The following is a 16,660-nucleotide window of genomic DNA, read 5'->3' as shown; positions in this document are numbered from 1 at the left end:
CCCTACGGGGCCCCGCAAATTTTTTAAATTCTGCCAGTAATTGGTGCCTGATTGTTAGCAGGAGATATTTTAATGACTTATTGATGTTTTTGTTAACTTTAACAGGTGAAGAAGATTAACCGAAATTTTCCAGTTAACCAGCAGGTAAGACGATTTCTTCTCACTGCTACTTGTTTACATTTTCCCTTTCTGCTTTGGATGGTTTTAATTTGCGTGTTTTGCCCTTATTTCAAAAATCAGAACTTAATCTAACCAGGTCAGTCAGGCAGGGAAAGGACACAGCTCCATCTTGCCAACTCTTGCAACACAAGGAGAGCGTTTGCATCATTTAAATCCATCCACTGAGAGATGATCAGAAAACAACTTAAGTGCCTTCAGTCAGTTAACTCACAGTGTCATTTTTCAGTCTAAACACGGGGAGCAGGCGCAACAGTGGGACCCTTTCTTTGTTATTTATTTATTTTGGTTTCTGCTTCACAAAAAACGTGCAAATTCACTTGACAATTCATTTAAGAAATTAAACTGCATGAGATGCGAGTGCTTGTCCCGAATCTTTCACTGGCTTGTTTTGCAAATCCGTCAGAATGCTCCAAACAGAAAAGCAAGCAAACATTTTACTTGGTTTGAAATCACCCTGACTTTAATGAGGAGTGATGGTGTGAAACACTTGATGTCTAAAATCATGTCTCAGAACATTTGCAGCAGAGGCTTTGCTTTCTTTCTCTTCATCTCCCTGTTGGTCTAACCTCTTTTTTTTTCTCCTGAAAACTTAATAACTTTTGCCTACATGTAAGTGTGGGGGATGATGATGTGACGACACACACCGTTACATGCTTATACATTTCACTTCATTTAAACTCCCCCAACCCCCATTTAATAAATCAACTGTTTATGGCACACTGTAATGTAGTTGTGTGTTACATGTCAACAAACTGTGACTTCTCCAGTGAAGCAACTGGTGTATAAGTCTTCTGTTACTTTATAACCAGTGAACAGATAGGCCGTAACTGTATTTTACTATACAGCACAGCTGATAAAATCCTTACAGTGTCTGACATTACACACAGAGGGTTTAAAACTGTTTCTGAAGGTGGTAAAACCCCAGAGCTTTCAGCTGCTTCTCACTGCCTTCATCTAAGGCAATGAGAAGCTTTTACTTACTTGTCATTGAGAATGAAAAGTATAAATACATATGATTAATAAATGATAAACGTAAGAGACAAATACTTTCTGTCTCATTTATGTGATTATAAACTTATATTCCATCATCAGTAATTAATTTACTGTTGTTTATACAACAATTACAGACGCATCACGGGAGATATAGTTGTCAAATACAATTTAAAAACACTTACTTTAATCTGCTTGAAACTACATTATAATGTATTATGAACTATATGGTTACATACTGATTTTAAATGCTAAAGAAAGGGAGGTTAAACATGTTACAGATTTCTCTATTGCCAGAAATTGTTTCTCTATTCTGTGGCAGCTATCCATCAAATACAATACAATGAACAGGACTCCATCATAGGATTATTGGGTTTTTGCATGGCTTTTGTGTGATGAAGTACTTTGATTTGTCAGGCATTTAATCTGCAGGAAAAACTGAAAACAGGCATACCTGTCTGCCTTTAAAGTTCTTGAGAACTTGGTTTCAAATCTCAAGTAATTTTCTCTAACATTAAATATTCATGACTAAATAAGCAATAATCCAAGATAAAGTTGAGGGGAAAAAACAACTTTAGGTATTATTTACAGAGAATGTGACACTCTTACACACCCATAACCTCTGTGGGTGTGGTCTGATTGACAATCGCCTGGCACCATAAACAGACAATCCCACAACTGCTGGCAGATTTTGATTTAAATGTTGCCAAATCCTGATCCTTTTTCCAGCTGAGCCCTGCCCAACTCAAACCAGTGAGAAGACCACAGAGAGAAATACACTGAGTGCTGCTTGTGATCATCTTGGTTACTTCTTGTACCATATAAGTTGTTTTTGTTTACTGAAAAGTTAGGCTTCATTTTTATTGATTGGCCATCTGCTCCAGTAAATTTGCTTGAGATTTACACGGCTCTACACGCAATAACTGATAACTGAAGCCTCACAGAGCAGCGCATTCAGTTCATTTCAGTTCATTACAGTTAGGGTGAAAATGTATTTGGATTTATGTATAAAAATGCAATAACAGCTATAACATGCTACAAATGCTACTTTTATGATGATTCGGAGGACTTGAGCGACTAATTGGACTGATCTGGTGTCAGTCAAATGTGGCAACACTGAATCTCTTTTAAAATAACCAAAACTGTGGTAACTTGAGCAGAAAATGTGTTTATGCAGGACCTGGCTGCTCAGAGAAAGAGGCTGATTGAGAAAATAGGTTAGAAAATAAGAGTCTTTAAACGATGATGATAGAGGAACCCACCCCTACTCTTGGCTTTGATCCCTGTTATTACTTAACACGTCTCTGGTGTTCATCTCTTTTACCCTTTGATAGATTATCTACATGGGCTGGGTCGACGAGAAGGAGCAGGACTCCGTTCAGGACCGAATGTATTCACCAAAGTTCCTCGCTTTGAGGGGTTCCTCACTTTTCAAGTTTTCAGCACCTCCTGTGAGTTTTGACTTCTGTTCGTCTCACACCAACTTCTCCAAACCGCAAAACTTTCTGTGTTTGAATTGATGTTGCTCAGCTCCACGGGGGATTTTTCATTTGATGTTAATGTATTGTTGAGGAAGAAAATGCTTTCCTGCTGGAAAGAAAAAGGGACGCAGCTCACTCATAATCATTTGTGCTGCATTGATCTTCCTCATGATTGATGACGATCATTAAATCCGTTTACATTCTGCCAGCCACTTAAGTGATTATGACAAGAGGGATAAGCTGTCGATGGTACTGGAGATGGGAAAAGATTGATAGATAACTGAAATTGCCTGCCCAACTTGAATGTGCTGATATAAATGGAATATGCTAATGTGAGTGGATGGTGGAATACAGGAGACTGCTTGTTCAGACGTCGAGACAAGCTTATTTATTATTGAAGACTAGTTTCCTCTGAGGAATATTTCCCCTCAAGTGACCATTTGCTAAACCCTGCCACTGGATAGTGACTGACCAATCATAACTTTGCAACCGTAACAAGGCACTCAGCTTTGGATTAAGTTTGTAGTAAGAGTGACACTGAAAAAAAAAAAAAAAAACACACACACACACACAGAAGGAAAAGAGTAAGGAATGGATTTAACAGTGTGTTTATCTGCTCTGACATGATCTGCAAACATAAACATGCCTGGCTCCTGTGGCCTGTTATTTGCAGGTTATGTCTGAGAAATACCTGGACCGGATGGGTTGCACCAGCTGTTTCTAAATCAGTCACTAAGTTTGCATGTAAAGTCGAACTAATACAAACAGCTGGTGCAACTGGGTGGGGAACATCTTGCATTGGAAAACATAACAGTTGCAAAACTCATCCTCAAATCCTTTTGTCTTGTCAGTACTGTTTGAAGATGCAAATATTAAAGCACAAATCTATCCACAATGTTGCTGGTTCAAGTTGTTTTTCTACAGAAAAGCATAATCAGCATAATACAAACATCTCTGAGTTTTACTGTCACTATCAGCTTACACTGGTTGGCTACAGCTACAGCTACACTAGCTGCGTATAGGTGGTAAAAGCTGGTGACAGTTGTAATCTTTGGACCATAAAATTTGTCATTGTACACTGTCAAATGAAAAGCTTGAGCAGGTGTGGCACCAGTAACTAAAGTAAAGAGGGGCAGGGCTTAGCGATCGCTCAGCTGTAATTCAAAAGTATCTCTGAATGAGGCACTTGTGCAAATACATGAATCAGTTTTACTTTTATGGACAGTTTTTCTGCTTTCATTCCTCAAATCAAACATAACATTTACGCGACATTTTCAGGTGACAACATGGGACTGGACCAGAGCAGAGAAAAGCTTTACTGTGTATGAGATAATGTGCAAGATTTTAAAGGTAAGGCAGCCGTTTTTTTTTTTGTTTGTTTTTTTTCTATTATTATTTCTTTAACATTTAGAGAAGAAAGCCCCACACTGGGTACACTGAAGGAATACAAAGCAGAGAAGAGAATCTGAGAGCTGGCCTTATATAACTCACTCATTTATTTGCATGTGTTCTTCAATCCCATGGAGACACTCAAGGTTCAGATTGTTTTGTTCATTCTCTGCAGATTCGAGGTCACTTTGGATTTGATTGTAAGAATTTATCTGCAATTCATCATCTAGAAACACATTATGGATAATTTGATTCATATAGACTCACATATTACATCAGATATAGGCTGACCTACACTGCCATACCTATTACACTGTGCCATTTAGGTTACATAAAGCTATAAAACTATACATTAGAGTAAAGTGTTGTCTGGTTCAGCTTGCATATACACATATTACCTTAATGTAAGTGTTGAAGATATGGAGGATAAGAATTCAAGTGCTCTCAAAGCTGTGGTCTTTACTCTGTCAGAATGACATAAACCTCCCTTTAACTGCATTGCTGTTGCCTGTAGTATCTCCACATCACTCTGCCCCACCTGTACCTGATCAGCATGGCGGTTACACTGTCTTATCCTAGGATAATGACCTTCTGGACAAGAGGAAGCACTGCTTCAGCGTCCAGACAGAGAGCGGGGAGGACATGTTCTTCAGTGTGGAGCTGGAGTGTGAGCTACTGATCTGGGAAAAGGCTTTTCAGATGGCCACCTTCCTGGAGGTGGAGAGGATACAGGTCGGCACCTGAACACTTAGGCGACGTGCAGGGAATTGCGATGATTTTAATCTAGCATGCGGTTCCGGCTCAGTTGTTTTAGAACAAAGATTGATAATGCTCCTATGACATTTTCAGCAGAGCGAAAGAGACTTTTGTGTCCTTGTCGGTAACATCTTGTTCTCCTTTTCTGTAGAGTAAAACATATGCCTGTATCATGGAGAGCCACCTTATGGGACTTACTATTGACTTCAGCATGGGCTTTGTGTGCTTTGATGCAGCTTCAAAGGTGAGTATAGGACGGTCCTGAAAATTGGAAAAGGGAAAACAGATCCTCTCAGTGGGAGATTGTACACAGTCTGATGAAACTAATCACAATGCCTCAGCTTCCCTTTTTCTTTTTTTGGTGCTGCTAACTTATTCTGCACTGTGTGCATTTTGGGAGTGTGAGCACATTTGTTTTGACGGCTGGTTCCCCCCAGCTCAAACCTCTCACTTCTGCCTGCAGTTCATTTTGGCCTTTCCCCAAGTCTGAGAGCCATGCAGACTACTCCACTGGTGCACATTATGTGGCTGGGCAGGACACAAGCGCTGCCATATTGTTCTCTAAGATTTTGGCCCTAATTCCTGCAATGTGAAGCAACAATGTCCCCCAAGGATGACAAAAATGTTGCCAGCGTATTGTTTACAGAGCGAAATGCACAAAACACAATCCATATGTAAACTACAATCGCAGACAATACATGGGGTGGGATTACTCCATAATTAAAAGCTGCTATTGGCAAATTTCAACACCCATGTTCGAATTAGTTTTAATCGAAAACAGCACAAATATAACTCTGTACGACAAGTTGAGCTGTAATCTGCTGGCTCAGGAGGTAGTGAGATCTTCCACAGCTCTAGTTTTTCAGTAAAAGCTGTTTAAAATGCTACATTTTACAATTAATCTTGATTGGAACTTAACATAAGAACTCCCTCTACTGCAAAATGACTAATGACTAATATATAAAACGTTAAAGGTGTACATTAGCAACCTGTGAGTAAGTGTATTATTGTTTATTAAGATCACCTTTAGCTGTTACAGTGCAACAGATACTATTCCTGCAGTCCATGTTTCAAACATAATGTATACACATGCTGCATACATAAATACAATTTACACCCCCCCCCTTCCGACACACACACACACACCCCCAATCCTAATTAAATGTGAGTGGAGGGATAAGCTCCAGCCCTCTGAGACCTGATGGATGGATAAAGCACTTAGTATTGTCCATTAAAGAAAAGGCATAAAATGTAAATACAGCGAATACAACATTCATATAATGAATGATGGTTGTGCATACAACAAGTGAGCTGTCAAGATCCAGAGGGTTTGTGCTCTGGTGGTGAGCTCTGAGTGCAAGAAAAGCAAACTTGTGAGAAACAGAGAGCAAACACACATGGCTTTGACAGCCATCTGTAGCAAAAGGGCCATTGTCTGTGTATAGTATCTTTGTAGGAAAGGTCTTGCTCAATATAACATAAATGCACCACATGAGCAAAATGTACAAGTCACTAGTGTGTACCCAAGGGGGAGGTTATGTTGAAAGATTGTGGAGCAGCTTGACTACTTTGAAAAAAATAGAAATTAGGATTCAGTTACAAAATATCTCCCCACATATTTCTATTTAAGAGGAAAGTAAATGCAAAGTAAAAAAAAAAAAAAAGATTTACAATTGGTTTGAGGCTGATCTAACGAGTTAACTAAATGCTTTAATCAGCTGAGTGCATAGGAGGCCACACACTGTGATTGAGAGTGAGTGAAATCTAGTTAGCAATCCAGGAGAAAAGTTAAAACAGCAGAAAGTAATGAGCATATGGTTGAAACATCCAGCTTCTACTGCCTTAGGCGGTGATAGTATGAAAGAAAACGTGACTGAACAAACTGAAAAAAAGACTGAACCTAAAAATCCAACAATACCAGGATTACTGTGTGTTGTCTGAAAATATTATTACAACAATATCCACTTTTATATAATTAATAAGCATAAAATAGCTTAACTACATTATCACACAACAACAACCACAGCAACAAACCAACAAAATATAACTGAACAATACTCATGAGACTGTATCCTCAGGATGAAATAGAATCGCACATAATCTTCCACCTGGGACATGATACAAGTATAATATTAAGTGGTTCTGTCACTGAGATAAAGGACATATCATCACCTCTGTCAAGGTTAACAAGTCAGACAGGTTTTTAAAGGCAAAGTAGAAGAGGTGATGCTGTTCCTTTTAACACTCTGTGCCATGAATATCTGACCTGATTTTAAAAGATTTTTTTTTGCCAAGTTAAGTCAAGTTTATTATATTCAGATTCTTTACTAAAGTAAAAGTAGCAATACCACGCTGTGAAAATACTTCATTACAAGCAAAAGTCCTGTATGCAAACCCTTATTTTAAATATCCCTGTCACTGTTTCAGATATTATACTTTAGAATTAATATCACTGGTGCATTAATATGTATTGAGGGTTTTTAAATAACAAGGTTATCATGTGCCTGTAGCACTGTTGTCCTGTGAGAATCTCTTATATCTAAGAAATAGTTTAGTTTATTTAGCTTAAGAAGTAGGAGAATAGCAGGAACAGTCAGTTTTTTTATTGTTACAGTTCTCAGAAAAATTCCAATTCACCAGATTTGTTGTTTTCAGTGGACAGGAAGGGTATGAAAAAGTGTAGGCTGAAAAGTAACTAGTAAATACAACTGTCAGACAAATGCAGTGGAGAAAAAAGTACAATGGTTCCCTCTGAAATGTAGTGGAGTAGAGGTGTAAAGTAACAGAAAATGGAGTTCTTGAGTAAATGTACTTTAATTCCACTGATTAATGAGATCATTGTTACAGTAATTATTACAGAAGCACAGTACCGTAGTATGTAATGAACAGATACATATTCATGTGAAAAGTGTGGCCAGCTGTCGACCTCAAGAGTCAGTCTGGAAACTGTCTGTCGCTGGGCTCACTGTGCAGCTTTTGTTTATTCAGTTCAACACTAATTGAATCAGATGAAGCTCTGCTATTTCAGGTGAAATTGCTGTGGCTTGTTAAATTTCCCAATGGCGAAAATAACAAGTTTATACCTCACAACAACCGGTATCTGGTTGATCTGCTGACGTGCCCCATTTCTCACTGGATCCATGTGGATTTTTGAACCTGAATTATTCATGAAACAGTGACACAAGAAGGAATTCACAAATTAGATTGCAGCAAATAAAGATATATAGTTGGGGTTTTTTGTTGTTTAAAGTTAGACTCGTATAATCTTTGTAATTTCTCTATTTCAGGCAGTGCTGTGGAGATACAAGTTCTCACAACTAAAAGGATCATCTGATGATGGAAAAAGCAAGATCAAGTTTTTATTCCAAAATCAAGACTCCAAATCTATTGAAGCAAAGGTAATTAGCTTTGAAAGATGCTTAATGCTGCATGTAAAAAAAAATGTTACTCAGCAAGAATTTCAAACCATCAAGGTTATAGAAAATGACTTATTTTTGTATGACTTTCACTTTTCAGGAGCTGGAGTTCTCAAACCTCTTCGCTGTGCTTCATTGTATTCACGCTTTTTTTGCTGCCAAAGTTGCTTGCCTGGACCCGATGTTTGTGGAGAGCCAAGGCACCGCGACTACCACCGGGATGCCCGCTCTCTCCAGCATCTCGTGCAACTCACAGTTGCCGAAACTCAAATACGCCACTTGACAGGCGCTGCTCTCCCCAGACTCCCTTTAAAAAAAAAAAAGAGGGAAAAAATAAAAAAATAAAGACGCTGCACTTAGTCGCGATCGTGGCCTAAAATGGTGGACAGGAGAAGTGGAAAAAGTTGAGATTATAATTATTATGGAGTACAGCTGTATACCGCTGCCGAACAGAGACTGATACGCTCGACATCTCTGAGGAAGCATCAGATTTCTGGGATTTCTGGAATCCTTGTGGACCTAAAGACAAACCTGTACTTTGAATAACTTCACAGAAACACTCTATGAACACAAACTGTGATTCAAAAAATGTTTTTAAGTGAATTTGTCCTCTTGATCCTCAGACATCCTTATAATCAACACAACACAAAGAAAAATGGAGTTCTTCTCCCAAGGTAGTCTGCTTTTCTATGTGATTTTACTGAAGATTTTGAGGTTTAACTGAAACAGATTTTAACCTCTTTTTTTCCCCCACATTAGACGGTACATGACTTGAAGTTCTGCAAGGATATTTCTGGACAATGGATATGATGACGTAGTACAATGATGCTATCTATGTTTCCATTTTTGTGTTTGTTCTTGAGGTTAAAACTTTTACCTACACTCATAATTCAATTTGCAGAAAAATTAATCTCCACTGATGTGAAGCGAGTCCAACTGAAACTAAATGACAACTTCAATCTGATCTTGCAAAATAGAAATGTTTTCATTTTTAATTAAATTGAATTATATATATTAGTTTGCTGGCAGCGTTAATGGAAGAAATGAATGGTTTCAGGTCAGTGTGTGTATGAATATACTCAGTAACCTCATTCCTTTTTCCTCTGTATATGATGTACGCCTGTGTTTGAAGTCAGAATATGGCTATTTCCTGGATTACTGAATAGAAAGTCGGTACGAATATTGTAAGGACGAGGACCAACAGCAACTCAATCATAATCTGACGAAACCACTCTAAACATGATTAGATGCACCTTCCATAATGTGGTTAGCTTTTTTTTTTCTCTAAAACTTGATTATGTAAATAAACACTGACATTCAAATGAACTCGAATTATGAATTATGGCAAGCAATTACTTGTAGTAGGGATTACTGCATTTGTTAATTTGATGTGCACAGGAGACGACTAGGTAGATAGCGCATAACCTCGTACTCTCTTCATCGTTTACTCTATGGACCAATTTAGAAGAATAAAATCAGCAATGGTGTATTTTTGGAATATTTTATCTTCTTTGACTTCAGCTTGTAAATACAATAATAATAATGATAACAAAAAAACTTGTCATCGACAAATGAGAAGAACACACCGTGAGGCAAATAGAAAAATGTAGCATCACCATGGCCTCCGCAGGTTTGAAATGCCCCTTTAAACTTCACTCTGTATTAAACTGTTTATAAATGCAGCAGAGTGACAACTAAACTATCACATTCAAAAAAGAGTTCAGGTCAATTAGCGCAATTAGTCACGCTCTTACCTTCCATTTACAAAGTAGAATCCAAACACAAGAGGCCCATGGGTAAGTAAACTCCAGAGGATAGCAAATTAAATGGGGTCAGTAAAGTGCTTGGTACTGGGTGAGCTAGTTAAGCTGACATGAGTGAGTCTGAGGGGAAACTAATGGTGGTGCAGTCTATGCAAAGAAAGTCTGAGTGATGCTTTTGTGCTTTAAAAATATCTCGGTCGCATATACCCTTATAACACAGGATCTAGAGAGTGAGGTTTATTTTATTTTTTGCAGATGTTTTATTAACAAATAATGCTGTGTAATAAATTAATAAATGAGACCTTTTATAACATGGCTCACTTGTGCTTGGTTTTATTTCTCACAATGTCAACATATTCCACCAATTTTGCACCTTAACGTCAGTTTATTTGTCATCATAAGTACTTAAATCACATTTTCAGATGTTACTGAATCTTAAGCCTGTGAAAATTGAATTTTGATTGTTTTCAGAAGAGTAAGGTACTATTTTTACATCCTGAAATGTATTAATGATATAGAAGTATTGCAAGTCAAATTAAAGCTGCGAGCAGCGTTGAACGGGCCCTCGCACCCGGCGCCCGTCGGGGGAGCGGCGACCGCGGGACCCCGGCAACCGCGGGGTCAACGCAGGTCGCAGGGCACATGCTGGCGTAACAGTTCACACTTCCCAGATGTAAAAATTTTAAATAAAAGCTTTTGCGCTAATTATTTTCTGTGATAATATTTTTCAGAGCTCATCATCTGTGACAGCTCTTGGCTCTCCTGACTGTAACCTCTCTGTGGCAGCTTCTCACAGACTCAATCAACTCCTCTTCCCCTCCCCCCTCAAACACAAACACAAACACACCCACACACACACACAAACACACAGAGAAATACCCCCTCCCAAAAGGAGATAAAACTCAGTTTTAACTTGAGTTTACAAGCTTTGAGCTTTGAGCAAAAGCATTTTTTTAAGTTCTGTTATTGGGTGCATATATAAATCATTTATGCTTAAACAAGGCTTATAATGAAGTTATTTGAACAGTGAATATCTCATCTGCCTAAAGTCAGGGCGAAGCCACTAACCAGCTGTAGGGATGGGTATCATTAGGATTTTATCTTTATCCATACAGACCCCTATCAGTCCAGCTCAGACTGTTACTGGTTTAAGAGAGTGAAGTTTATAGCAATTTGCAAAATTTTGAGATTAGTGACAAACTAACCAGTTAGACTATATACAGACAAGCTTTCATTTTAGCTGTTAGTAACGGTTTGCCATGAGCTTAATCAGCGTGCTGTGCTTCATGTTAAACATGTCATGAGACTGTGGACAACGCTGAAAATATTACTTTACTAACTACTGGCCAAACAGGTGCTTTGACAAAGAAAAGGTAAAGGCCAGCAGCTTTTACTTTTCAATGCACTTGTCGTCAACTTGAGTGGCTTATATTCAGCTGGTTAACCTCGACGCCGGTGGACCTAGTGCACTTTTCCTGTCGCCGTACACTGAGTAACACGAAAAAATCAGCTGACCCTTTGTGAAATTTCCTAACTGATCAAAACCAAACTGTAAAGACAGCATCAATCCACGCTCAGCTTTGTTCAAGGGGAGACATATGGGAGAAGATGAGTAGAGAGATAGAAAGAAACAGAAAGGGTGATGGAGAAAGATTACATCAATTCAAAATAACCTAGAATTCCTTAAAATTAATTTGAAGCCAGTTTAATTTTTTGAGCCAGCTTTGACATCTACAGATATGAGTTTCTGAAGAGGGGCCTGCTGAGGTTAGATGTGCTGAATAATATCCATTTTCATATCAGAAAAAACACTGCATTAAACATTGTCTTAGCTCACTGAGCTGAGGTCAACAGGTAATATAACCAACCTGTGAGGTGGCTCACCCCCGTAAGATAAACACATAAATGATCCCTGATAGAACCGATAATTAAAGGCACATCAGTGACAGGGAATGCTATTAAAACTAAACTATAAACTGGTGACATTAACTGCAAAAGAAGATTTTTATTGATACATTTCAGGTAGAATTTAGTTTTCAATAAGGGAAACAGTGTAAGAAACCTGAATTTGTTGCAACAAATTTAAAATAAAAGCTTTTATGCTAATTATTTTCTGTGATAATATTTTTCAGAGCTCATCATCTGTGACAGCTCATGGCTCTCTTGACTGTAACCTCCCTGTGGCAGCTTCTCACAGACTCAATCAACTCCTCTTCCCCTCCCCCCTCAAACACACACACACAGACACACACACACACAGAGACCCCCTTCCAAAAACCCATCAAAGAGTAATACAATGGCTCCATCTGTAGGATAAAGTAGAGAGTCGCAACAGGAAGTTACCCCAAAATCTGAGGTTTCAAACAGGAAGTTGGGTTTCCGAACTTTGACGGGCCAGAACCGGCACACGCTTCGACCCAAACTCACAATTTTCGGAGCCAGTCTTCCAAAAATTGTCAAGGAGGGGCTGACAACATTTGAAGTGAATCTGGTCACCCGTCTAGAAACTGGACATCACACTATAAAATATGTCATTTCCTGCTATAAATAGGTGGCGCTACAACAATTGTATGAATATTGACATATGGATGTGTGCAGATAGGTACCATTAACAATCCTGTAAAGTTTGATGCAGTTTGGACAAAGTATGGCCGAAATATAGCAAAAATAAAGCAACTTCCTGTTTCGTGGCGAGTAATCGAACTTTGAGGGGCCATAACTTCCACGCCCTTCAACAAAAACTCAAAATCTGCCGCAATTTAACATCGTCTATGTCTTAAGAACATACTATTAAGTTTTGAAGTCAATGGGATAATGCGTCTAGGACTAGTTCGCGTTCAAGCGACCCCTGGAAATGGCCAAAAACACACAATTTTTTCACCTTCCGGTCAAAATAAAAATACTTTCTGTTGGGTTTAGAATATGGCTCCAAGAGACTTTTTGGTGCGTCATGGGATGTTACATATGTGTGCAGATTTTCAGATTTTTAGGCGCAACGGGCTTGAGGGGCTGTTCCGTTTAAAAATGTAGGTGGCGCTACCGAGGGCATTTTACCACGCCCATGCTCAAGACCCCTAAATTATTAAATTTTTCGCCGTGCCTGACGCGTCTGCAAATTTTGGTAAGTTTTCACACATGTTAAGGCCCTCAAAAAGCCGATCTAAGAGGCGGAAAAAGAAGAAAAAAAATAATAATAATAATAATAATAATAATTAAAGCTGCGAGCAGCGTTGAACGGGCCCTCGCACCCGGCGTCCGTCGGGGGAGCGGCGACCGCGGGACCCCGGCAACCGCGGGGTCAACGCAGGTCGCAGGGCACACGCTGGCGTAACAGTTCACACTTCCCAGATGTAAAAATTTTAAATAAAAGCTTTTATGCTAATTATTTTCTGTGATAATATTATTCAGAGCTCATCATCTGTGACAGATCATGGCTCTATTGACTGTAACCTCCCTGTGGCAGCTTCTCACAGACACAATCAACTCCTCTTCCCCTCCCCCCTCAGACACACACAGACACACACACACAGAGACCCCCTTCCAAAAACCCATCAAAGAGTAATACAATGGCTCCATCTGTAGGATAAAGTAGAGAGTCGCAACAGGAAGTTACCCCAAAATCTGAGGTTTCAAACAGGAAGTTGGGTTTCTGAACTTTGACGGGCCAGAACCGGCACACGCTTCGACCCAAACTCACAATTTTCGGAGCCAGTCTTCCAAAAATCCTTAAGTCTGTCCTGACAACATTTGAAGTGAATCTGGTCACCCGTCTAGAAACTGGACATCACACTATAAAATATGTCATTTCCTGCTATAAATAGGTGGTGCTACAACAATTGTATGAATATTGACATATGGATGTGTGCAGATAGGTACCATTAACAATCCTGTAAAGTTTGATGCAGTTTGGACAAAGTATGGCCGAAATATAGCAAATTTAAAGCAACTTCCTGTTTTGTGGCGAGTGATCGAACTTTGAGGGGCCATAACTTCCACGCCCTTCAATGAAAAGTCCGAAACTTTTGCAATTTAACTTCGTCTATGTCTTAAGAACAAATTATCAAATTTTGAAGTCAATCGGATAATGCGTCTAGGACTAGTTCGCGTTCAAGCGACCCCTGGAAATGGCCAAAAACACACAATTTTTTCACCTTCCGGTCAAAATAAAAATACTTTCTGTTGGGTTTAGAATATGGCTCCAAGAGACTTTTTGGTGCGTCATGGGATGTTACATATGTGTGCAGATTTTCAGATTTTTAGGCGCAACGGGCTTGAGGGGCTGTTCCGTTAAAAATGTAGGTGGCGCTACCGAGGCCATTTTGCCACACCCATGCTCAAGACCCCTAAATTCTTAAATTTTTCGCCGTGCCTGACGCGTCTGCAAATTTTCAGGAGTTTTGACGCATTTTAAGGCCCTCAAAAAGGCGATCAAAGAGGCGGAAAAAGAAGAAAAAAAATAATAATAATAATAATAATAATAAACCGAACGAAAACAAGAGGGTCCTTGCAACTCGTTGCATGGCCCCGTTGGGCCCACGCAACTCGTTGCTCGGGCCCTAATAATAATAATAATAAACAGACCGAAAACAAGAGGGTCCTTGCAACTCGTTGCATGGCCCCGTTGGGCCCACGCAACTCGTTGCTCGGGCCCTAAATATACTTAACTACACCTGAGAAATATGGTTATTGGCGTTCATGCTAGGATTTAGATCAAAACATTGATGCCACTCTCATATTGGTCCGTTACATGTGAAGCTACAATCAGCAGTTAGTTTAGCTTAGTATAAAGACTGGAGGAAACAGCAACCATGGCTCTGATTGAAGCTAACAAAATACACCTACCAGCACCTCTAAATCTCACTATTTAACTTTTTAAAATCCTAGACTAAAGAATAACTGACAATGTGGTTCTGTGCAGGCCAGCTTCTTCCTGTTGTTTTCTTTTGGCAAGAAAGCAAATAACTGCATATCCCAAAATGTCAGACTGTTCCTTTAATGTCATGTAGTCAAGTCTGCTTCAATGTGTGCAAGCTAGTAGTAGGTCTGTTTGTCCTAGTTTCCCTAAAGTTAACATCTTGGAGGTGTGAGGTTTTCACTGGACAGAATAAATTCATATAAACAAACATGTTGATGTTGACAGACCTGTTAATTATTTTCTTATAAGGCCTGGAATGAGCAACCTGAACATAAGACAATATCACAGACACAAGCAGAACATGACCAGCACTGCTACATCAGGATATGTGTCTTTAGTAAGTGTTGTTGTTCAGAACTGTTATTTTTAGATGATATATCTTTGGAGACCACTGAAACACAAGATGAGGATACAGTGAAAAATGAGACAAAAAACAGCACAGTATACATTGCAGAACTGTAGAGTTAATGGGATATAAAGTATGTCTCAGACATAATGAAGACAACATGTATGGGCTTCTATTTGTAACCCCATAAATGAGAGCTTAATTGACCCATTCTTTATGTGGAGCAAAGGGCCTGTGTTTTACAAGCAGCTGTTGTTGCTCTTCTATACAAATCAACTAAAATTCAGCAATGACAACACTCAGCGTCCTCAGTGGAAAACAGAAAGATTTGTGCAATTTTCTGAAACACTGAATATCAAAATTTGAACTTAACAGTAAGACCGTAGCCAGTATTTACAAAACTGAAAGGTGGTCTTACTAAAAAAAAAATTATTAAATTAAAAAAATAAAGGTAATTAAAGTTAAAACTGAATAAATAATTCAAAGCCGAGCCTTCATTTTCACATGGTATATTTTGATTTTGTGGTTTAGTTTTGTGGTCAGCCTTTGCTCTCCAGGGTATTTTTTTTATTCATGTATTAGCCTCATAAGGATTCACTGATACCACACTGTAGGCAGTTTTTCGTAACTCCCACCAGTTTTCTTCAGGGGATTTAAAATTCCTAAGTATTTGTAAGTATAGTTTATATGATCTCAGTTCATTAAACATGTCATCTGTTCACACTTATTTATTCATTCAAAGCTTAAACTGTCTCAGTGTGGTAAATCCTCATCAAGTAGAAGATCACGGATGGAGCTGGTCGCGGTGGTGAAGCTGGACCTGCAGTACTTTACGGTGGATGTATATTAAGACCAATCAGAGGCGGTTGCTAGGCAGACCAGAACCGGTCGGCCAATCAGTGTTTTTCTGTTAATGTTGGCTGACGTATGTGCGACGTGTCTCGTCATTGGCCACGACCTTTTGGGAGGAGCGCAGAGAGGCGGAGAAACGAAGCCGGAAATCAGATTTAAACAAAGGTTGAAGCCACGCTGCTGTTTGTCAGTACTGCGAGAAAGCGTCGTCACCGGTGAGGCCTGGATGTTAAAACAAACTCCGAGGCTGCTTTTTTGTCGAACACAAGTAAGACTGGACCCTACATAGTTTTACAATTACTTTGCAGACATTTTACCGTTTCTTTGTAAGTTTGTGCTCCATCTTGGTCATTTTAAGTCAGTTTTTGGCGGATTATCATGCCGCGTGGTAGTGTACATCTACTTATCGTCAGCTTCGTATTGTCTTGTGTCATTGTAGTTTTGTGTCTATTCCAGGTCATTTAACGTTTCTTTGTGGCTATTTTGTGTTTCACTGCGGCAGTTAAGCATCTCATTGTGGCCATTTTGCGACTCAGTTTTTTATGTCTCTGTTATTTTGTGTGTCTTTGTAG

General features: G+C 39.1%; 1 protein-coding gene across 2 annotated transcripts in view; it reads left to right on the top strand.

Moving 5' to 3' along the window:
• Positions 1-10,290, top strand: part of sntg1 (syntrophin, gamma 1) — a 35,433-nt gene extending 25,143 nt beyond the window's left edge. Inside the window, exons 13-20 of one of the 2 annotated variants that reach the window (XR_007813027.1) lie at positions 106-144; positions 2,505-2,621; positions 3,930-4,001; positions 4,620-4,772; positions 4,948-5,040; positions 8,084-8,194; positions 8,313-8,886; positions 8,972-10,290. Coding sequence is in view for 1 of the 2 variants with exons in the window: in XM_018676422.2 (XP_018531938.1) it covers positions 106-144; positions 2,505-2,621; positions 3,930-4,001; positions 4,620-4,772; positions 4,948-5,040; positions 8,084-8,194; positions 8,313-8,495 (768 nt within the window). In the remaining variant the exon portion in view is untranslated. Of the gene's footprint in view, positions 1-105; positions 145-2,504; positions 2,622-3,929; positions 4,002-4,619; positions 4,773-4,947; positions 5,041-8,083; positions 8,195-8,312 lie in introns of both variants that reach the window. The other variant, XM_018676422.2, reaches the window with a different exon arrangement.
• The last annotated feature ends 6,370 nt before the right edge of the window (positions 10,291-16,660 follow it).

This window comes from Lates calcarifer, linkage group LG4 (assembly GCF_001640805.2).
Source record: "Lates calcarifer isolate ASB-BC8 linkage group LG4, TLL_Latcal_v3, whole genome shotgun sequence".
NCBI lineage: Eukaryota > Metazoa > Chordata > Actinopteri > Centropomidae > Lates > Lates calcarifer.
This window is presented reverse-complemented; position numbering and strand designations above follow the sequence as displayed.